The 23,399-nt window shown below is 54.5% G+C and overlaps 1 protein-coding gene across 1 annotated transcript in view; it reads right to left on the minus strand.

Annotated features, from left to right (window-relative positions):
* The window catches only part of FGF18 (fibroblast growth factor 18), a 33,208-nt gene that overhangs the window by 1,049 nt on the left and 8,760 nt on the right, over positions 1-23,399 (minus strand). Inside the window, exons 3-4 of the mRNA XM_072947244.1 lie at positions 18,220-18,400; positions 6,483-6,589 (exon numbers count right to left, since the gene is read on the minus strand). Coding sequence (XP_072803345.1) covers positions 6,483-6,589; positions 18,220-18,400 — 288 coding nt within the window. The remainder of the gene's footprint in view (positions 1-6,482; positions 6,590-18,219; positions 18,401-23,399) is intronic.

The raw sequence follows: 23,399 nt of genomic DNA on the forward strand, positions 1-23,399 counted from the left end.
TAAGGCTGAAGCGAAGGCAGCCATTGTACCACCAGGAGGGGAAATTCTGTCTGACAGCAAAGCCAACATGGAGGAAGCAAAGCCAAGAGGAAGAGAATGAGAGAAACCAAGTCCGCATCACTTCTTTTAGCTTCTGGACCAAGCTGCACCTGAAGCTCAAGTTACCTCATTGTTACATGGGCCAATAATACCTCATTTCCTTTAAGACGGTTTAGACTGTGTTCTGTCACTGGCAACAGAAAGGAGTCCCAACTTCTGTGCACTAAAGCTGACATGAAGTCAACTACTCAGCTGCCACTCAACTCCACTGTTACGTAGTTAAACACAAACTACATTTAATGTGGGATGTGGTACATTTTAATGTTTGATGCGAAGAGGAACGGGAGCCTCTAAAAATAAAGAGTTTTAGCATGGCCTAACTCCAAAGCCTGTACCCATGGTTCTGAGATTTCAGGGTCTGAGGTGAATTCCCTGGGAGACAATGCCGGGCAAGGAGCACTAGATTCAGAGTCAGAAGTGAATCAGCTCTAACACTTCCTTATGTGACCTCAGGCTAGTTAATTCCACCCTCTAAACCTCTGATTCCTCTCCTGGACCAAGCAGTGGCAACAACTCCTGCGTCATAGAGATGTTATGAGGAATGACGCTTTTAAATGAGCCTGGCACACAGTAGGAACTTGCTAAATTATTTCTGAAGAGCAGGTGGTTCGGATGGTCTGGCCTCCCTCCCTGGATCTGATCTGGACAAAAGGTGGTGGGAAGCAGGCTTTGAATTTCCTCCTTGAGAAAGCCGGATTGCTCGATGTGGAAGAGTGGGAAACATACAAAGTTGGAAGGCCTGAATTAGCAGCACTCGAGTTTCCAACTAACATCTCCAGATTTAGGCCGGGCCCACTCCTCGTTACGGACGGATGCCCAGCCAAGTTGGAAGCCCAGCAGTCTGGCTGTGTGTGGAGACTGAGGTGCGAGTTCCAGCCTTTTGTTTGAAGTGGAAAACGGGCTGGAGCTTCCAGGAACGTTCACCTTTGAGCGGAGGGCAAGCTTGAGCCCTGCAGACAAAGTGCTGAACTTTGCAGAAAGGGACAGGCAGGGTAAGAAAACATTGCCTGGACGAGAGATCTTTCGAGGAGGCTGCAGAGTGGGCAGGGGGCCTGGAAGACACACCAGGACCCAGACGACATTATGGGCTGGGTGAGCAGTGAGGAACTACAGTGAGGGAAGCCAGGGCATATGTGCAAGCGGGACAGAAAGGAGTGGTCTCTGGGCACTGGGCCCCCCATAGATAATTCTGGAAGCTGCCTATCCAACCTGAGTCCAGGTCCCTTGGCTGATCTCAGTGGAACAGTCAGACCAAACTGAAAAAAGGTTACACCATGGCTGGTTCCCCACCCTAGAATGTCTGCTTGGAAAACTGCTTTCAACCTTCAAGCTCAGTTCACTAACCACCTCCTCTGGGAAGCCTTCCCTGACTGCCATCTAACTTCCTGGGTATTTCCTTCTCTTAAGACTCCATTCAGGCATCAGACTTCATTGGATTCACATAGCTCCATCTTCTGAACACCCTCAACACCCATGTCTCCTCCCACCCCGACACAGAGTATTCTGTATCTGCCTGCCTGCCTCATCAGTCTGAGAGCTTCATGAGGTCGGGGCTGCCTCTCAGTTGCTCTCATGGCTCAGCCCAGGTCTTAGCCCAAGACAAGGATGCCCATAGCACCTGCTGTTGAATGGATGAGGGTTCAGCTGGGATAGAAATGGTGGGTGTGACATATGAATGAATTTGCCTCCGAAAGAAAACAGACTTCACCTCCTGGAGCCCTTACTAATGCCCCAGAGACAGCCGTGAGCTGTGAGGGGCCCCACCTGGGGGGGTGTGCTGAGAAGGAGACAGAGTGAGCAGAGGGCTGTGGCTCTCTGCCTGCCTGTCTTGGTCTCCTTACTCATCTGTTCACTCATTCATTCAGAATTTACTGATTGCCAACTACAGGCCAGACACTTTCACATCCGTTATTTCATTTAATCCTCTTAAACTGCTGATCTAGACTCAAGCTGGTAGAAGAAAACAGCTCAAAGAGGCAAAAACGGCTTGCCCGAGGTCACGGACTTGTTAAGTGGGAGAGCCAGGATCTGAACCTGCGTTTGCCCCTGCAGCTCACTCCTCTGCTGTCTCGTCGCAGGCAGGCCCCAGAGGAGAAAGGGTGTGGGAGAATGGGTGCTGCCCACCAACACCCCTCACCTCCCCCAGGTCCACAGAGCCACCGTCAGCATGAAGCAAGGTCTTGGAGGTTCAAGGGCCAGCATAGTGCCTGGCACACGTGCTCGTACATGTCTGGGTTGAGGGGCTGGGCTTTGGCCTGAAGTTTCCAACACCCCAGAGGTCAGGAGAGGAGCCATGGTGCCTGAGGTGGTTACAAGTTCCCCACCATGAACTCAGACCCAGTGGGTAAGAAGTTAATGGTAGGCCGCCCCTGGGGCTTGACCCTTGCCTCTGCTCCTGACTGTCTCTATGCGGGCTCATGGCTCACAAAGATTTAAAAAACACATGTGCTCGGGCCTCACCCCCCAAATGCTGACTCAATTGGTTCAGGCAAGGCAGATCATCAATATTTAGAGAGTAAATGAATAGCCCATCCCAGAACCTTGGTGATTTAGTAGAATTTGATCATCTCTCCCCGTCTCCCACCTCCAACCTCCTTCTTTCCAAACTGGAGTCCTGTTCCTTCTATTTGATCTGAAGACTGAATCCTGATGACATCATTTGGCACCTAGATCCAGTCTTACTTGAAACAGAACTACCCCCTGGACGTTTTTAGTTACATAGGCAAAAAATTCTTTATTCGCTTAAAGGCATTTTGAACTGGGTTTCAGTCACTTACAACCAAAGCAGTCTTCACAACAATGCAGTGGTGAGCAGGGTGTCCCCTGCCCTGAAAGTCTGGGGCCCTATGTTGCCCCAGTGAGGACACACCAGTGATCACACAGGAGGGAGCCGATGAGAAAAATCCTTCTGGGTTGAATCTCCAGAGATGGGGAAAAACTGCCTAGTACATGGTGCTCGATATTCAACACCTATTTATGGAATGAAAGGAAGTATTTCCTTCTGGACCAGGTGGATGTGGGGTCCAGAGAGGCGTCAAGGAGAAAAGGGGTCACGTGTCTCTCAGGGGCTCTGGAGAAGAGCTCTGGCATAGGACTGGTACCGAGCAGCAGAGGGAGTAGCCCAGCCAAGGGTCTGGAGCATCAGAAGAGGCTCTGTTGGAGGCTCAATGACGTGCCCAGCTGTGGCCAGATGTGTAGACAACTGACACGCAGGGTCCAGGCCAGCCAAGAAAGCTGTCCTGTTGAGCCACTCCAAAGGGGCCAGAGCCTGAGCTGAGGTGCAGGGTTCCCACAGGTGAAGAACCTGGCTTCAAAGTGGAGGGCAACTGATGTTTAACAATTAAGTGCCTACTAAGTGCCGGCATTATCTTCCCATTTTACAGGCCAGGACACTGAGGCTCAGTGAGGTCAGGGCACTTTGAGTCCGGGGCCTGACATGGCTAATCCTGGCTGTAGGTTAAGAGTCAGTCCTCAGAAAGCAAGCATCACATTTCTATTTCTTTGGTGTCCCTGTGGCTCTTTAAGCAGGTACATGGAGCATGATGGATGGATCCAGCATGGGCCCTCAGGGATCTCCCAGTCTATTGGCGGACACAGGCAGGAAGACAGACAGTGACAACCCAGGTTAGCAGACAGGAAAGAGAGGGCTGTGTGAGGGGCTGTGGACTCCAGGGTGGGCCAGCCCGATTGGGCAGTCAGTGAAGCCAGAGGCTGTGGAAGGATGAGCCAGGACTGGGGGTGGACAGACGAGGGAAGGGCAGCCCTGGCAGAGGATGCAGTATGCACAAAACCTGAAGACCCCATCGGGGGGTGGAGCTTGGCAGCACCCTGTGTCTGCAACATAAGGAACAAGAGGACAAGGAGTTTCTCCCCAGGGAACGCGGCCTTTCTTGGGTAGGTGGTGAGGACCCAGGGACTGGCTTGGGTAGGTGGTGAGGACCCAGGGACTGAGCTGGACTGAAGGTGGAGGGCAGGGGAGACCTGATCCCTTTTGTGCTTTAGAAAGCTGAGGCTGGGCTTTCTAAAGGGGAAAGGCCTGGAGATGGAGCCTGAGGAGCTGAGGAACAATTCCTGAGAAGGTACAAGGCCAGAACAGAGGCAGGAGTTAGGGAAGGAGAGGCACGCACCAGCTATCAAGGAGAGGTAATCCCAGGATGGGGGCCTGACTGGCTGGGGAGCCTGTGACAGAATAGCAACCCAGAGGCCTGGGGCTTCAGCTGTAGGAGCCAGAAAGAGTGAGGGGCGCTGGGCTAGGCAGCGGCCAACAGGGGGACCTGCCCGGGGCAAAGTCGGGACAGGTGGACTGAAGGGTCGGGGGGCGCCCTTGGAGCCTCCCGGACCAGCCTGGAAGACAGGAAGGGGATGATGGGGGGGGCGGGGGGAGCTGCAGCCAGGGGGGCGGGAAGGAGGGGGAGAGAGGGGAGGGGGAGAGAGGGGAGGGGGCGGAGGGCGGGCCTCCCCGGGCTGCGCCGAGCCTCGCCGCCAGCTGAACCGTCCCCAGTATTAATGACGGGAGAGAGGGCGAGGGGGCAGGAAATCGGAGCCGGCTCCTGTGGAAGCGGTGACTCAGCGGCCAGCCGGCGGGCGGGCGGAGGGCGGCCGGGCGGCGGGGAGCGGCCCGAGGGGACGGGGCTGTTCTTTTGACCCCAGGACGGCCCTCCTGGGGTCAAGATGCCGGGAACCGCGCAGACGGGGAGGGAGGGGCGCGCGGGCACTGGGCACGGCGGGCTGCCGCGCGCCCCCTCCTTCAAACAGAAAAAAAAGAAAGAAAGAAAGAAGAAAGCCGAGCCCACGACTGCAGGCAGGTTGGGCCTGGGAGGCGGCCCAGGCGGGCAGGAGAACAAAGCGCCTGGCGCGGGGCTGGCCGCGCTGCCCCCGAGACGCACGGCCAGGCCAGGGGACCCGGCGCCCGGCCCGCGCGCCGCCCCTGCCCCAGACCCCCTCGCAGGCCGGCCGGCCGGCCGGCCTCGGGACGCGGAAAGTGAATCACTAATTAAAACCACTCCTCGGCATCCCGGGGCCGCGCTACGCGGATTACTATTATTTTGCTCTTTGAGAAGCTTCAGTTGGCGTGGGCAGTGCGGCTGGAATCTTTGCCTTCCAAGCCAGGCTTTGAAGCCCGCCTAGCGCTAGTGTGGGACCTGGGACAAGGGCCGGGAAGCGGCCAAGCCTCAGCTTTCTCATCTGTGAAATGGGGATGGTGGAGGTACCAACCTCATCGGATTGTTTGGGAGCATTTTTGCTTAGTACCGGGTAGGAAGTAGGTACTCAATTAACGGAGGCTCTTGGTACTGTTGCTGTTAACAATAAGCCACAACACCCTGGCTCAGGTCCCTGGCCTGTAACACTCTTTCCAGGCACTTGGGTATGTGGGAGGGGTAGAGGAATGAGTTGGGGGATTTAGAAAACCAAAATCATGGCTTAAACTGGAATCGAGGTCATGCTTCCTTCCCCCACAATAAAGCATAATAAATGCAAATTGTCACCTAGGGCCTTGCCCCCAAGCAGGAGAAGCCATCCCCCTGGAAGCTGGGTCTGCCCTCCACCCCCTACTCCACCTGTCCAGCAGAAGCCACCTCCCCATTATGCAAGTTGGATAGGGTGTGAGTAGGGTCCCTACCGAGAGAAAGGACCATGGAGCGTGACTTCACCATAGAGCTACTGGCAGTAACATCTTCCACTGGAACATCCAAAGGAAGCAAGAATGTGAACGTCACAAACAAGGATACCCAAGAAAAAAGGGGGGCAGCATCGAAAAGCAGTATCAGTGGAGGCTCAGAACCCCCGGCATATGGGTCCACCCTGGCCACACCCCACCCCTGCCACACCCCATCCCTGCCCTAATTTGTTACATGCAGCTCTCTTGCCTTTTCCAAAGTAATAAAATCTTCCTGAAATGCTAGATTCATGAGGCCCAGCATTGCCAAGGCGGCTGGGTTCCGGAGGCGCTGCTGCGAGGCCTTGTAAACCCCTGGTGATTGTTAAAACAATGCTACAGCCTCAGCCCTTGGCCTTTTGGTTCCCTGATCCCAGACATCAGGTACACTCAGGCAGGGAGCCCCAGAACCCCTCAAGGATCCTCCCACTACTGAATAAGCCAGGGCTCCACATCCTCCAAGAGAGATCAGGGTCCTGCATGCTCCCCAAAGTCACACCCATGGATACCTGGGCCTGGCTGGCAGTAGGTGCCGGGGCAGAGATGAAGTGAGGGTAGTGAAAGAAAGAGAGCATAGTGGGAGTCACACACACACACACACACACACTCATGGGGCCTGTTTTCCATTTGAGGATAACAGGGCCCTGGACACACAGTTCCAGCTGCCCAGAGCTGTGTGTGCAGGTGGTGGGGAGGAGGGGCACCCAAGTTCCAGACCATCACTCACCTTCCCCACGAGCTTGCCTTTCCGGTTCATACACAGGTAGAACTCCGTCTCCTTGCCCTTGATCCGGACTTGACTACCGAAGGTATCTGTCTCCACTAGGAGCTGGGCTTCGAAAGGCAGAAGGAGAACAACACACGTTTTTTTTTTACCGGGGGCAATAGCTTCGCCTAAAGGCTCAGCAACATGATCCCTGATCCTGTCCATCTACCCCCTGCTGCCCCCCAAATCAGGCATGGTGGATACCTCCGACCGGTACCCCTGGAGCACCCTGCCCCTTAGGCGGGAGAGGAGCTGTCTGACACCTGTTCCCTGACCCCAACGTCTCTTGACTACACTTGGAACCCAGATCACTCCAGCTGTAAGGGAGTTCTGCCCCTTGTGGCAGTGTGCCTTCTCCTCCCCTCATCACCCACCTTCCTTCATCCCTCTGCTCCCTTGCCCAAGGCAGAATAGAAAGCCACACAACCTCAGAGAAGCAGCAGTCTCTGGAATCAGACGGACAGATGCATGTGAGCTCACACAGGTAGCGCACACACACACACACACAATCCTGCCTTGAGGGATGTCAAGCTACTTCCTCCAAAATTTAAGTCAGAGGTCCCTTCCTCCAGGGTAAACATCTGGAGCGTGCCCTCATCCCTGAGGGTATGGGGGTAAGGGAGTGCCCTGGCCACTTGAAGTGGGGAAGGGCTGGGGAGGGTTGGTTCAGATCCTGGGGAAAGGAGGCTGTCTGCATAATTCATTTTCCTCAATCGAGGCCACCAAGGCTGCAGGGTAACTAACTCCTAGAAGCCCGGAAGGCCCAATCAGAACCCAATACCCCCGGTCCAGAGTGGGAGGCTCCATGCTAACCATCAATGCTCCACGGAGCCTCCCTCAGGATGGGGGGGAGGGAGGTGTCCAGAGCTGATCCTCAAAGTCCTGAATGAACAAGGACATCAAGTGGCCAAAGGGTGACTATCTCTTGATTAGGCTTACTGTGTCCAGACCCCTGCCTGTCCCTCTGCCAGTCCACATTTTCTCACCAGTAGGGTGCTGTGTGACTTTGGTGGGCCATGTGCCCTCTCTGAGCTTGAATCCCTGTGCCTGACTCCCCCCACCCCCTTATACTGACTTCTTTGCCTATGACCCCCCATTCTCACCCTCCCTCCCCTGACTCTTTGCTTCCCAGCACCTGCCCCTCCCTTACCCACAAAATTTTAATTTCAGTGACAAGGGACTTGCTTCTCCATAACAAAAATCACAACCCTAAATACAGTATCCTTGGGGCCACGAAGAGTGTACCACAGTGCCCCTAAAATACACTAGGTATGATTTTAATAAAAAAAAATTTTTAAATATATACCCTGGTGCCCTGCTGTGAAAATTAAAACCATCTGGAACTCAGGATTTCCAATAATTAATCTAGCCCTCCTTTGACACCACTACTAATTAAAATATGATATCCACCTTTCCAAGGGAAAAAAAAAGAAGAATTTACATAAAATTTAAAGATCTAACAAGAATTTAGTAATTCTAGGAACAAGGGAGGGGGCACATTCTTCTCTCCACCTTCCCCCATCCCTAGTAAACACTGAGTTGAGAATATTAACCAACCCTGTGATAGGGTGTTATAAGCCCTTCGTGCTCTCTGCTCCCCTTAATTCAGATTCTCTGTAACTCTCCTGTTAGCTTGGTCCCTGGGAACCGAGGGCCAAACATCGCAGCAGTTCTGGGACTTACTTTCTGTATCTCCTCACAAAGCTTAGGCCCCACATGGGAATGGGGGTTGTTGGGGGTCGGGAGGGTCCTCAGCTCCCAGGAGCTTCTGACCAAAGCAGCACGTGTAAGGGGAAAGGTGAGAGCTTTGGGACGCACAGAGATGGCTATGAATCCCTGGCCCCACTTGCCGACCAAACCATATGACCTTGGGCCTGAGTTTCTTCATCTGTAAAATGGGGACAGTCATCCCTAATCTCCAGCAGTTACTGTGAGGATTGCATACAATGATGCTGTAAAGGGCCTAGCACCCTGCTCTCAGAGGTTGGGTAGGTGAAACTTAGGAACTGTTTTTAACTTTCCTAACAACTGCAAAATAAAACTGCTTTCCTAGGAAGAAAAAAAATAGTGGGGGGAAAAATAAACGAGATGTGTGTAAGGGCAGAAGTAGAGCAGAACTTGCCTCCCTGAGATGTGCCCTCTGTCCTGAACTTCCTCAGCATCCTCCAGGGTCGCAGGTATCCCACACTGTGAGTGCATCAGAAAATGCCTTAGGGTGGGATTCAGGGGTCTGATCCCATTTCTGGCATTGCCACCCTGGGTATGTGACCTTGAGTACGCACCTTCCCCTCTGAGCCTCAGTCTCCTCACCCATGCAACGGGAAGGGGGCTTGACCCTATTCTGATTGTCTCTGGGGTTGGAGACTGGTAGAGATGGGGAGCTGAGAAGAGGGTGAGGCCCAAGGGCTGGGGCTCAGGCAACCCCAAGTGAGTCCAAGGGGGAAACTGCTCTGTCTGCCCTCTCCCAGCACCTGGGCCTCTGTCCTCAGAATAGCTCCAACTACAGGCTGGATCTGGCTCCCCTGTGAGGCTGCTGAAGTCACATATCCCCACGAGGTTGGGTATCTTTGTCCCCTTTTTACCGTGTGGGAAAGCGAGGTTCAGAGAAGCAACCCAGCAGGAGAGGCTGACATCAGGTCTGCCTGGCTCCTGCTGGTGCCTGGGTCCCAGGGGAGGGCCCCCAGCTCTGGGGACACAGCTCAAAGCACAACCCTCATCTCTCATTAACCACAGCCCGTCTCAAGGAGCCGTGGGCGTTCGCCTGAGCCATCCAAAGGGCCTGGGGCCGGGGCTGGACTGCACCTCACCCTCGCAAACCTAGCCGCCCCCACCCCAGTGTGGGAGGGTCTGCATCAGCCACTGCGCCAGGGGAGCCAGAAGTCTGTTCTCCCCCACTCGACCACAACAAGCCATGGAGTGACCTAGACTCCACTCAGCGCATGACATAATGAGGAGGGAGCCGGGCCAGAATTATGTCAAGTCTTTGGGGAGTCATAGCCGCAGCAGTTCTCAGAAAGAGAGAGAGACTCCGCCCACCCAGAGCAGGTTTGCCCAGAGCCTGGCTGGTCCTCAGCATCATGCTCCCCCCTACCCCGTGTCTTATGACCCAAGCCCCCAAGATGCAGCTCTCAGGAGCTAGAAACCCCACCTCTGCTCAGTTCCACCCTCGTGTCTGTACCAGGCCAGGCAGGAGGGGCTGATGACATTATCTCGCCTCTCACCACCCTGGCCTCCCCTTCAGTCCGCACAACTCAGCGGCCTCCTCTCTCTGCTACTTTTGGCCCCAGAAGTCTCTCCTCTACACATTGGCCAGAAGATCCTCTTAAAATAAAATTGATTGTGTCTCTTCCCTGCTAAAGCCTCCTGGGGATCTCCGACCCACCAAAAATCCAGGCTCTTTATGGGGACCCATAAGGGGCACGTGATCTGGCCCCTGCTGCCTGCCCCAACTTCCCACCCTCACTCACACAAGCCTCTTTGCTGTTCCTCCTCTAATGCGCCAAGCACGCTCCTACCTCAGGGCCTTTGCACTTTCCCTCAGCCTGGAGACTGCTTTGCCCAGACCATCCCATAGTGGCTTCTCATCTCCTCGGTTGACGTCTCAACTCAAATGTCACCTCCTCAAAGAGGCCTCCCCTGGCCATGCTATCCAATGTCATACCACACTCCCAGTCTAGCTCTACCCATCCCCAGCTCCATTTTCCTCAGAGCTCTTCTCTAAGTTGTCTTATTTGCTACCTTTCCTATTGTCTGTCTCTACCCACCGGAAGGTAAGCTCCATGAGGTCAGGACCTTAACTGTCTCATTCACCACTGAGATTTCCAGCACCTAGTCCGTACCTGGCTCATAGTAAATGACTGACAAGGAAATTTTAGTAAATGCATAAAGGGACTGGTGAGTTAGTTATGAGTGATGCTACTTAAAAGTTAAAGACAATGAGATTCAGGGAGGTAAAAGGATTGCCCACGGGCACACAGCTGGTAAAAGCAGGGTAGAAGTTCAAACCCATTCTCTGATCCCACGGTCAGTGCCCTTAGCAACTCTGTCCTTCCCACCCTCTACCTGCCTCACACTAGAACTCTGCTCTCCAACACACCCAGCCCCAGCCTCAAGGTTACTATCACATATTCTGACTTGCTGTGTGACAAGGGGAAAAACCCCTGTCCTTCTCTGGGCCAGGACTAGGTGACCTTCTTTCAGTACTGCCCCTCTAGGAAGTATCATAACTTACATTATTTAGGTCTTAAATGGTGATGCTGAGCACCATTTTACCTTATACACATTATCTCACTTAATCCTTACAACAATCCCAGGAGATTAGAACTATTTTTATTATCCCCATCTTACAGGTAAGAAAACTGAGTTCCCAAGGTCACACAGTGATGGAGTTAAAACCCAGGCAGGCTAACCCAGAAGTCTGGGTCTTAGTCAGTCTCTCACACCAGTCACTTCTCCTCCATGCCAGTCCCTTTCCTGGGGGCATAAGTGAGTGGACGAACACCTAAGGTGGGCAGGGAAGGTCTTCGCTTTGACCTCACCTTCTTGGGACAGAGGTCTGTGGGTGGGGATAAGCCAAAGGCTGGGGCCCATCCCTCCCCAGTCCACTTCCAAATGAGGGAGGAAGGAGTGCCTATGGTCACCCTGAGGAAAATATCTTCGAGCTGATTCTGGGTAGTGGGGGAGCCCATAGAAGCACCCAAGTCTGGGTTCAAACCATAGCCAGAGAGGCAGGAAAAGGTTTCAGATCTGGCCAAAGGAAGGAAAGGCTGCATGCACTGGAGGGTGAGTGAGTGCAGGATGAGGGGTCCCCACAACCCAGCTCGCCTGAGGGAAAGCCCACAGAGCCGGTCTCACCAGCACCCAGCTGAGAGCAGGAGCCCAGGGCTGCCCATGGCTCGGGGCCAGGAGCTCGAAGGACCCAGTCCCTTCTCCAGCATCCAGAGAAGAAAGCAGAAAAGGGAAAAGAGTGGAAGAAAAAGCTGGAAAGGAAGTCCTTTCTATAAAAACTCACGCTGTCTTTTTTCCCATTTCTCTTAAATGCATGGAGTAACAATGACAATTTAAAAATAACTGCTAATGCTTATTTAAGCATTTATCATCTGTCAGGCAGTGTGTTTAGAGTCTGAACACAGAATGTCTCATTATATCTTCACAACAACCCTATAAGGTAGGAACAATTATACCCATTTTACAGATGATGAAACTGAGGCACTGAAAGTTAAATTACTTGCCAGAGTCACACAGTAGGACCAGGATTTGGACACAGGCAGAGTAACCCCAGAGTTAGTCTGAGACAAGAGATATTCGGTCAGAGGTAGGCAGAGTGGGACAGGCATCAGGCAGGCCAGCGATGGCAGAGGAAAGAGAAGTGACTTTCGTGGATTGGCTGATTGATTCCAGTGTGATTCCCTAGCTGGGCTTCCTTGCGGATAATCCAGGGCCTCACTTTGAAGACTTTTGGTTTGAAGGGTAGGAAACCGCAGGGAAAGACAGAGAGGCAGCCAGAGACCCAGAGAGACTCATACACAGAGGGACACAGGAGATAGGACCCTGAGAAAAGGAACTGGAGAAAACTACACTGGAGAATTGATTTCTTTTCCACCCAAGCCCTGGGGTAGAACCCCCACAACCTGAGAGAGCAGTGGGGAAGCTGGGAGCCAGTATGAGGCTGGACAGAGCCGGCCCGCACCTGGGCCCTGCAGCCGGCTGGCCGCTACAATTCCAGTGCTGACACTGCTGCTGGCCGCTCTCCAGGCATCATCCTCCAGCAACGAAATGTTCTTGCCACGAAAGGCTCTGGGAGGTCAGACCGAATCAGTACTCCCTTCCTCCTCCCCTCTGAAGGTGGACCGGGTCGAGGGGAAGGGAAGTGGGGCGGGGGCGGGTGAGAAGTACTCTTTTCTGCAGATATGTCAGCATCACTATTTATACAGACACATACACACCCCCACACACTATGGCCTTTCTCCAAAGGTGTCCATGGTTCCCTTTCTCCTAAAGCCCCCCAAGGAGGTTCACAGGCCACGTGGGCTTGCTGGAAAGGAAGAGGGAAAGAATCAATAGGATTGATCAGGAGCTATATTTAATCCTCGCTGTAGCTCTTATGTGGCCATTTCAGCGGCAGAGTCAGCAAGGTATGGGTGGCCACTCCTCACTGGGGACAGACATGTGGGACATGAGCTCAGAGAGCAGGGGGTTTAGATGCAGATATTGCTGCCCATTCCCAGCTGGGAGAGCCCCTCAGGGAAGCTGGGTCTGTGGCTCGCCGTATCCTCACTGTAAGATGCAAGGCTGGCTGGATGTGAGGACAGGAGAGGAGGACAGGGGAGAGGAAGGAGGGAGCACTGATTTGCCAAGTACCTACTGTGTGCTGAGCTCTGTGCCAGGCACTTGCCTCAGGGGAGTGGTCCCGTCCACACTCCCGGACGTGCACATGGGTCGCCCATGCATTCACTGGCTCAAGCATATATTAAGCGCTTGTTTGTGGCTGGCTCTGTGCATGGTGATATGCGTACAGCAGTGAACACAACAGACAAAAGCCGCCTAGCCTTAGAGTCTGCATTATAACAGGAGACACAGAGAGCGAGCAACTAAATAGAAAATATATTGTCAGGTAGTAGTAAGTGCTAGGAAGAGAAATAGATCCACGAGGGGACAGATACGGGAACTCTCTAGTAAGGACACAACTGAACAGTAGTCTGAGTGAAACGAGGGAGCAAAAGCCACGAGGGCATCTGGGAGAAGGGCATCCTCAGGTTGAAGGCGCAGCAAATGCAAAGGCCCTGAGCAGGTGTGTTTGAGGGACGGCAGGAAGCTCACTCGGGCTGGAGCAGAGCGGGCAAGGATGGGAGCAGTGGAGCCTGAGGCTAGACTGGTGGTAGTCAGAAGCCAGGCCACGCCAGGCCTTCCTGCTGATCCAAGCCCTTGAGATGAGAGCCTTTGACTAACCGAGTGACACAGTCTCACGTTTTGACTGCTGTATGGAGAACAGACAATGCAGCATCAGACTCGGGGGCAGGTGGCGGGGAGCGGTCTCTACTGCCTCAGCCACCCCAGCCGGCCCGAAGTACCTGGCTCCTTGCTCAAGCACAGCCCTCCAGCAGGTACCAGGATGCAGGGAATGGGGACTTATAGGGCCCTGTCCCACTTCCACCACCAGCTCAGCCAAAGCCCTGGAAGATCTCATATACTTTACTAGGTGAGCCGTGCAAGCCAGCCCCTGATTAATTACTTTATTCATTCATCTAGTCACCTTTAAGTGGAGGCTGCTTTCTGCCAGGCCCTGTACCAGAAAGGGGGACAAGCAGAAAGGTCACTGCTTTCTAGGAGCTCATGTTCTCAGGGGGGCAAGGGCGAGTTGGTGGAGGGGTGGGCTCAGGAAGGCTGCCTAGTGGGGCAGACTGACTTCCCGTGACCCCGAGCAGCGGCGACACAGCTGGCATCACAGACTGATCCATGCCAAGGGGGAGGAAGCCCACAGAGGTCTGGCTCCGTGCCCTGCCCCTTACCCCCAACAACAGTGAGGAAACCCAGGCACAGAGCGGGAATGGGAAAGGCCCAAGGGGACAGAGAGTGAAGGGTCCAGGCTCTTCCTACTCAGAGTCAGCCCCTAGGAAGGAGCAGGGGCCCTGGTCTGGGAGCTCCTTGAGGGCTGGGACCAGATGTGTCTCACTCACCGCTGTCTCACCAAGTGAGGGAGGGTTCCTGGTGTGGGTCCAAAGACCCCTCCCCATCTGGCCTCATAGGATGAGGGGGAGCAGCCAGAGCATGGCCAGCCAACCCTGCTGCTTAAAATCATGCTGAAGAAGCCTTTTCTACCAGCAGCTGACATGCCAGGGCCCCCCTGATAGGAGAGGGGCAGTGTCCCTTCTGGAAGCTCTGGGAATCAGTTCCCAAGAAGGGAATATTGACCGGAGCCCATGACGGTATCCCCCTGCCCCTCTACAACAGCAGTGAATTCAGGTGGTTATTATTAACATTCCTGCTTTAATAATCATATAATCTTTGAGCATAAGAAATTCTCTCCTTTCAATTACCCCATTTTACAAAAGAGTAAACAGGATCAGAAAGGCTAACTCACATCTGTCTCCAGCTTGTAAGTGGTGGAGCTGAAACTCAAATCCCATCCTACTCCAGAGGCCACATGTTCCACCTCTCAGAAGACCACCTCCCTGGCTATCACAGCCCCTCCAGTGGCCTGCTCGGGGCCATTCTGGGCAATGTCGGTCCTGAGGGGTGACCCACTGCAAAACCTTGGGGTTTTGTTGTTGTTTTTTAATCAAGTAGAGAAGCCATGCTTTCAAATGAAAGCAGGTAGGAATATCCAATCACAAGGCTTATAAAAGCAGAGTTGCCCCCACACCACCATTCCCAATGCTGGGGCCCCCACCCCTCCCTGAGGACTGGCTCAGCTGACCCCAGGCTCTCCTCTGCTAAGACTCAAGTCCTATCACCCAGCAGCCCTGCTTCCTGCAGCCATGGGGGGGTTAACACCTCCACGTCCCGGCTTAAGGGCATCAATCTCAGAGGCAGATGGAGTGGGACCTTCTCATCCTCAGTTGGCAGGTCAAGAAGCTGAGGCCAGAGCCAGACACGCTTGCCCCAGGCACTGGGGGCTTCTCAGTGGTAGAGCTGCTATTGGAACCCAGGGGTCCTGCCTCCCGCATCAGTGCTGTTTCTTCAAGGTGGCAACTACCTACAGGACTGAGGTGACCAGGACCAAGGGCAGGAAGGGGAAGGGCTGATATAATAATTCCAGGTGGGCAGGATGGCCCTCCCCCAGTCCCCAGCCTGCCAGGTGGCCCACTACCTAAGCCTCTAACCCCGGGCCAGCATACCTGCCCCTCCGGAGCCCAACTCAAAGCAAAGAAAGCCCTTCTCTCCTGGAACAGCCACACTCAGGGCCCTCAGAGTGATGTGGGAAAGCTTCAGGGAGCCATGGGGAGACCCTCTTGCAGAATAGAAGCCCAGCTGACATCTATGCAGATTTCACCAAAGACTGCTCACTGCTCTAAAGCAGGCCCGCGCAGGGCGCCGGACAGACGTGGGCCCGCACCTTGCACCTGCCCGTGGAGTCTGCTGCCGCGGTGTGCCGTCGAATCTGAGGTTCAGCATGTTTTACGAACTCAAATCTGAGACTCCGAGGGTTTGTGAGGATTCCAGATTCCAGGCGTTTATAGGGATTCTGTTTATACTTGGTGTTTGCTGAAATTCGCAGACTGCGTTCTAACTGTGTGTGAAGGCAAGTCTCAGATTACACCATCCTTTCAGCTGGATGGAGTCCTGCCTGAGAAGGAGGGAGCAGGTTCCTGGACCATCCTGGGCCCCTGGCCTGACTGAGGACGGCTGGCCACCCCTCCCCCACAGGCGGGGCAGGCCTTTAATGCAACCCCATCCTCCTGGCCGGCTTGGTCACATAAATCACCCTCCCAATAATATTTGTATTGATTATCTAGATTGGAAGCCTCAATTGGCTCCATTGTCTCACTTCCTCTTCCAGGACTCACAGATGGGGTCCCTTCACCTCATCTGCGTTTCTAATTCGACATTTAAATGGAGCGGCCTCCCAGGCCAGCCAGGCCCCTTGCTTCCCTGGGTGTTGGAGGGGTTGGGAGGAGTGATAAACAGATTCCCTGACAGAGAATCATTAAATCTAGAGTTTGTGGAGCTGGAGGAAAAGTCAAGATGGGCGAGTCCCCGCACACGCAAAGCGTTGCCTCCCAGCACGACCAGGGCGCTTGCTGGAGGTGCAGAGCCAGGCCCCACCCCAGGCCCTCCGGATCAACACCCGCATTTTAACATCATCCCTCAGTGATTCAGATGCACGTTAATGTTTAAGAAGCACTTTTCTAGTCCGCCCCTTGTAATGTACAGAAGGGAAACTGAGGCCCAGAGAAGGCAAGGTCACACGGTAGGTGAGATCCCCTGAGTCTCCAGCCCAGGCAGAGGAAATGGGAGGGCAAGAGGCTTCTGGAGTGAGGGCCTGGCCATTTCCAGCCTCCTCTCCCTCCCAAGCTCCTGACTCCTATTTCGGAGGCTGGACAGATGGTTCAGACCAGAGTCTGACCCCCCTGTACTCTCCCAGCCTGGAGGGGCCAGCGAGAGCTCCAGGGACTCCCCAGGAGGGCACCTCCCTCCCGCCCCAGCCGGCCAGCTGCCCCTTCCCTGGCAGCAACTGGACAGCAGATCCCAGGGAAAACCAGCACCTGGGTCTGCCCAGCACCACCAGGCGTCCGCGGAGGGGGTGGGGCAGGAGGCACGAGGCCCTAGAGAGGCGGCCAGCAGAGGGCCTGGGAGAGGTGGGGAGCAGGGCCGAGAAAGCTGTGGTCAGAGGGAGGGAAGCAAGGAGAAAGACAGAGATGGTGGGGAAGGTGGGGGGCAGAGAGATGGACAACCAGGAACAACCAGAAGGAGGGGAGAAGGACTCGGAGGGAGAGGGAAGCCCACATACAAGGAGAAGCAGCCAGTTGAGAACAGGAGAAGGGGGAAGAAGGAGGGAGGGAATGGAGGCAGTGAAGACTGATGGGGCAGGAGAAGGGAGGGGAGGCAGCTGGCCGGGAGAAGCAGGAGCCCAGCATGGCCCGGCCCTGCCCAGCCCGGCCTGGCCCAGCCCCCAGTGACGGTGCAGCTGCCACACTTGGGCCCTACCATGAGGTCAGTCCTGCCCCGGGGCTGGGAGAAAATAAATGGTGTCCAAGATAAAAGGTCCAGGAAATTATTTGTCTTGTTGTCGTGTCTTGACTGCAACGGGCAGGGGCTGGCGGGCTGGCGGGGCATCATCTCAGAAAAGCCCAGGCTGGCAGGCTTCGCCCCCCCGGACACACACACGTAGGACCCAGGCCTCAGCCTGACTTGGCCACCCACAGCCCCGGCTTCTCCTGCCCAAGTCTGGGGCCTAGGACACCTCCCAGAACTTGGGCCTCAGAGGGCAGGAAGCGGTGGGGGCATGCGCAGTCAGGGTCTGGCCCCAAACCCCCTCCAAGCGCTGGGAAGGAGAAGTCTTGTCTGATTCATCCACTGTTGAGGGTCTTTGTGGGCTGAGGGCTTGGGGAGGGAAGGGAGCCAGGGTGTCTCACTCCTCCCAGCCCCCTTACGGAGGCACCTTGGGGCAGCTGATGGTTCCTAAACACCTCGGAGGAGAGCGGGGCCGTTCCATGGTCGGGGCAGGTCAAGGAGACTCACAAGGTGCTGAGTGCCCATACCTCACAGGTGCACAAGCTCAAGCTCACACAGCACAGCGCACATGTGTGTCCACGTGCACGTGCACACACGTTTACACACATATGCACACATGTGCACACACAGTCACACCAGGCCAATTTCCACCACCACTAGCAGCATCCAAAAAGCATTCCCCAGAGGCTCCCATCCCTCTAAGCGTGTGAACCTGGGATAAAGCAATGCCATGGGGAGCAGCAACCTGTTTTAAGCCACCCCCACCCACACCCATGACGACTGGCATTTATGGGGCGTTTACCAGCAACAGCATGCTTTATTCATGTCTTCAGTTACTACTCCCAGCAAGGCTCTCAGGGATGCACTCCTGCATCCCCATATTACAGATGAGAAAACTGAGGCCCAGAAAGGTTCCGCCCCAAGATAACACAGCCAGGACACAGCAGAGCTGGGGTTTGAACCCGAGGTCTCAGCGGACAGGAAGAATGTGCACACCGTCTGGGAGGAGGGGATTGGCACCTACCATACTTGTCCCCGTCCTCGCCGCGGGCGCTGATCCTGCGGCCCAGGACCTGGATGTGCTTCCCGCTGGTCCGGCTGTAGAGCTGGTACAGCCGCAGCTGCTTACGGCTCACATCGTCCCGAGCCCGCGTCTGGTTCTCCACGTGGATGCGGAAGTCCACGTTCTCCTCGGCCGCCAGCACCTGGGCAGGGAAAGGGGTGACGGTGAGCCAGAGTCCCTGCGTGCAGGCACCACATTCACAACAAAAAGCCGGGGCCTCCCCTCCGCCAGCTCTGGGCCAGGCATCAACACTGACTCATAATGGCCCTGTTACCCCACACACACACCGTTTCACAGATGAGGCAACTGAGGCCCAGAGAGGTGAGGCAAGCTGCCCAGGGTGGTCAAGGCAGGAGGCAGCAAAGCTTAGAATCAGGCCTAGGTCTCTTTGGCAACAAATTTTGCTGTCTTCCCACCATTGCCCCAAATTAAAGCAAGAAACATGGAGCGGAGGTTTCCCCTGTGACCTTGGGTGCCTGGTTTGTTCAGCCTTAGATTCCTTTCCAGTGAAACAGCGGAGCAGAGCCCTGCCCTGATTACATCCCAAGGTGGCTCTGAGGATAAAGTGAGCAACTGGGAAGAAAAGCACCCAAATCGATATAGAGATTGAAGAGGGATGAGGGGATATGATGCTGTCTAGTGGGAAGGAGGGAAGCCTGGCAAATTTCTTCCTGGAAACAAATGGGCCAGAGCCCACTGTCACTTCTCCCCCAGGATCTGATGCTGGGGTGGTCTCCTCTCCATGCCCCAAGGGTCCTCATGCTCGCCCCACCACCAAGCATTTGACTGTCCCCCAGCCCTTCATGGAGAAGCCTTTGCTCTGTATCTCCCATCAAAATTCCCTGTATCCCTAGAGGTTAGCTCATGTCTGACTATGTTTTCCAGGAAGCCACCTCTGGCTACACCAACATGTATCTCTCCAGTCTCCCTTCCCAGAACATGGCCTCTCTCCTGGGCAACTTGCACCCACCTCCTCACCAGCCTCCTGCTTCCACTCTTTCCCTCTGGTAGTCCGTCTTCCACCAAACTCAATCACCTTGCGTAAACTTCCCTCTCCAAATTCTCCAGGGCTTCCCATCACATTTAGATAAAGGTCCCCACTAGGGCCTCAGGGCCCTGTAAGATGAGCCCCCGACTGCCTTTCCGCATTCATCTCCAACCACTCCCTCCCCACCGATGACACCGTCTGCCTTATTATGCTGCTAAGCATTCCAAACACAAAACGTGTACGTGCCTCAGGGCCTTTACACTTGCTCTTCCCTCTGCTTCAGTGCTCTTTTCCAGATTTTCACACTCAGGCTCCTCTAATTCATTTGGGTCTCTGCTCAAACGTCACATCCTGAGAGAGGACTTCCTCCACTGCTTTTCTGAGGCAGCCCTCACTTCTGTCATTCTCCATCTCTTTACCATGCTTTGTTTTTCTTTCTAGCATTTATCAGCCTGACATAATATCTATTTATCTGGTTTTTGTCTGTCTCCCCAACTTGTTTGTTGCTATATCCCCAGCACATAGCATAGTAGAAATTCAAACACTTGTCGAATGAATGAATGAATGAATGAATGAACAACTGAACATTGAAAAGCTCTGGAGTCCTCTCATACCACTTAGCATTAAATTAGGTTCTCCTATGCCCTGCTAATTGCATGCCTGTGCCATCCCATCTTAACCGTAAGGCTGAACAATTCTTGAAGTCCAGACAGCGTTCCAGGTTTGTTCTAGTCATGCTAGGCATGCAGGACCCTGTTCCCACAAGAGCATAGCCCCACTCAGTCCATGATGGAGCTCTTGGAATCAAGGCTGCACAAGAATCCATCTCACCCCTCAGCTGTGAGCTCCCCAGGGCAGGGTCCATGTTTTCCTCATTGCTACACCCCATGCCCAGGCCAGGGGCCTCTGTCTCCCAGCTGACCTGCACATGTCCTCCCAGCCCAGCCTGGGCCCCGCAGGTGCTTCAGCCGGACCACATTATTTAACCTTCACTATCAGCCTCAGGGTAGATGCATTATCCCACATTACAGATGAGGAAACTGAGGCTCCGAAGCCAAACCACCAGGCAATGGCAGAGTCAGCCCCAGGCCATGTGGCCCCAAAGCTCCGCTTTCAGCCCCACCTCTCTGTGCTGTGACTGCCCCAGCAGGGCAATCAGGAGTAGCACCGGACGTTCAAAACCCAGGGCGTGCCACTCCCTACGTCAGGTCCCTGGGCAAGTTACTAACCTCTCTGTGCCTCAGTTTCCTCCGCTATAAAATGAGAGGGGTGACATGGCATCCACCTTGTGGGTTTCTATGAAGATTAAACATATAAAGTCTTAGAACAGTTTCCCGGTACAGAGTAAGTGCTCAGCAGGCGTAGATAACTACTGAGAGGATACAAGGGAGCCCCTTTAAGAGGCTCTCAGTGAAGCCCTGAAAATAGAAGCCTTCCCAGGACGCAAGCAAATCACATTTTCATGTCCTGAGAGACCAGGCACTTCTGCTGCCCCGATTACAGTTTGGGAAGATGTTATTGCTTTTGATCGTCCTGACAACCCTGGGGCATGGAAATGCTTATCACTCCCATTTAACAGATGTACAAACTGAGACTCACAGAAGTTAAGTCGGTTGCTCTGAGCTGTCCAGCCTGGAGGTGCAGGGCCTGGCCCACTAAGTGTGAACATCTTTCACTTAGACTACCTTCGATGGCAGCCCCATCACCATCCACAGCCCAATCTGATACCTGGGACCCGCCTCATTTCACAGCCTGAGGCTGAGGGAGGGCAGAACTCCAGTGCCCCTGAGGCCCACACCTGGGGGGCATGTGTCCTGAAGACCCCCCACCACCACCCATGGCTCTCAACCCTCCTGGAATGACTCCCCAAGGTGGCCCAGCCCTGTCCCCTCCCCCAAGGGTGGGCCTCCGACCTCCCCCCCGTTCTCCAGATCTCCTCCTGCTCACAGGAGACCTTATCGACCAGAGGTCAAACCAATCTCCTCACCCCAGGCCCCCGAGGGGAGCTGCCTTGCCCCAGAAGCCAGCCTCTCGTTAACGATTTTCTCCCTGGCCCACTGGACAGAGGCAGCACGGGTGACCCAGGGTCAACGGGGGCTATCCGGTGGCCCTTCCCCAGGACATGGGAGACAATCCATCTTGCCCAGCTTCCACCATTTAAGCCACACTCTGTGGCCGCATCAACCCCGAGGGAGGTGGAAACGGGGTCTGTGCTTTTGAGAAGGCAGGGAGACCCCCAGGCTTCCTGGGCCAGCCCTCTGGGGGGCTCCAGGCCTTTGCACAGGCTGAGTCCTCTGCCATGGGCACCTTCTGACACCCGCTCTCAGGTACCTCTTCCGGAAGTGTTTCCTACCCTCTGGCCTCAGGCTGGGTTACAGCGTCTGGACACCACTGTAATGGCTTATTGTCCCCAGAGTCCAGTCTGTCTGGCTCATCCTTGAATCTCCAGCTCTGCCTCCAGGAGGCACCTGGCCAATGTTTCCTACGTAACTGTGGCTAGGACGAGGGAAACCTGGCAGCCCCCCCCCACTTACTGCCTAGACAGGCAGAGTGCCCACCAGAGGGCTTTTAAAGATATCAATTGCTAAGCTTCCCTCTGTTCCAGGCACTCTGCTAAGAAACCCTCAAGGCATGGTACCTCATCAAATTCCCTTACCACCCTTGGAGGTAGGTACCAGTTAGAGCCCATTTCACGGACTGGACCAACGAGGCTCCTCTCTGGGTCCACAGACCTCCAGGGTCTGCCTGCAGAGCTCATGCAAAGTGGCGTGTTCAGGAACATCCTCGCCCTCCTCCTTTCCTGTTAGCTGGGTACCAGGTCACTTGGCCTCACTGCCCAAGAGGGGGCCTGTCTTCCAGGCCTTCCTAGAACAGTCAGAACTGCCCTCTACCTGGCTAACACCCATCCAGGTGCCTGGGCGCTGAAAAGCTGCAGTGTGACAAAAAATCACAATGCTGCAGCTCTTGCAAGGCCAGCAGGGCTGGCACCTGTGGGGTGTCTCCTGGGGCACAGTAAGGTGCCTTACAAAAGGCCCTCCTTCCCCTACCTCATGCCACAGATTATCTTTTGGTTCAAGGTAGCTTTTCTCACAGCTGGGAGGCATACAGTGGGGTTCCCCCGCAACCAGACTGAGACCCCAGTTACCCTCCAGTTAGCCCCGTCTTTGCCCTGAGGGCTTGAGCTCTGGTGGAAATATTCAGTCAGACAGAGCCCACTGCCTTCTGCCTGCAGTCAGCCTTGTGGGTGCAGAGGTGAGGGGTTTCCCTGCTCCAAACTCTGCCTGGCTCCCCACTGCCCACAGCACAGTGCCCACGTGTGGTCCTTTACCACCCGACCCCTGCCTACCTTCCAACCTTCCTTTCCCAGGCACCTTGCGGGGAATCTCTCGGGGATTAAAAGAGGTTGAGGTGAGCTCCTGACACCAGGGCCAGCCTCCACACATCAGCCTAGGTCGTCCCCCTACCCCAAACCACTGTAGCATCCAAGAGCCACCGTTTCTCCCTCTGATCAAAGGTCTCAGCCTCACCAATCTACTCATGGCTCTGAAGGCACACTTGGGCTGCTTCCAATTTTTTCCCGGGCCCACCTCCCACCAACATATGCCGTATCACACAATACCTGCGTACACACGTTGCACAAGCACTCTCACACCCCACACATTCAACAAGATAACTAGCACTCACGGATCTCAGGTGTGACCTGGCGCCACCTCTTACCACCAACTGATTTGGTTTCTTTACCCCTTAGTTTTCTCATCAGTAGGATGAGATTGTCTACAATTATTTATCTTAGAAAACCATTATATTACTAACAATAGCCACTTTTTTTTCCTTTGCTTTCTTCTTCTGTTTTCTAAACAGCCGCTACTTATGGAGCATGTCCTCCGTGCTAAGAAGCACTCTAAGTGAATTATCTTATGTCATCCCCAGAGCAGCCCTATGAGTTAGTACAGTTATTATCCCCATTTTACAGATGAGGAAACTGGGCTCAGCGAGGTTACATGGCTCGTCCAAAAGCATGGAATTGGTGTAAAAAAGAATTCAGATTCGAATCCAGCTTAGCCCAGAACCCACGCACCCCACCTCTTTACCCTCACCCGCTTCATTCTCCCTTCTCTCTGTCACCCACCTCCATTCCCCCATTCAGGAAAGC

This window comes from Vicugna pacos, chromosome 22 (genome assembly GCF_048564905.1).
Source record: "Vicugna pacos chromosome 22, VicPac4, whole genome shotgun sequence".
Lineage (NCBI taxonomy): Eukaryota > Metazoa > Chordata > Mammalia > Artiodactyla > Camelidae > Vicugna > Vicugna pacos.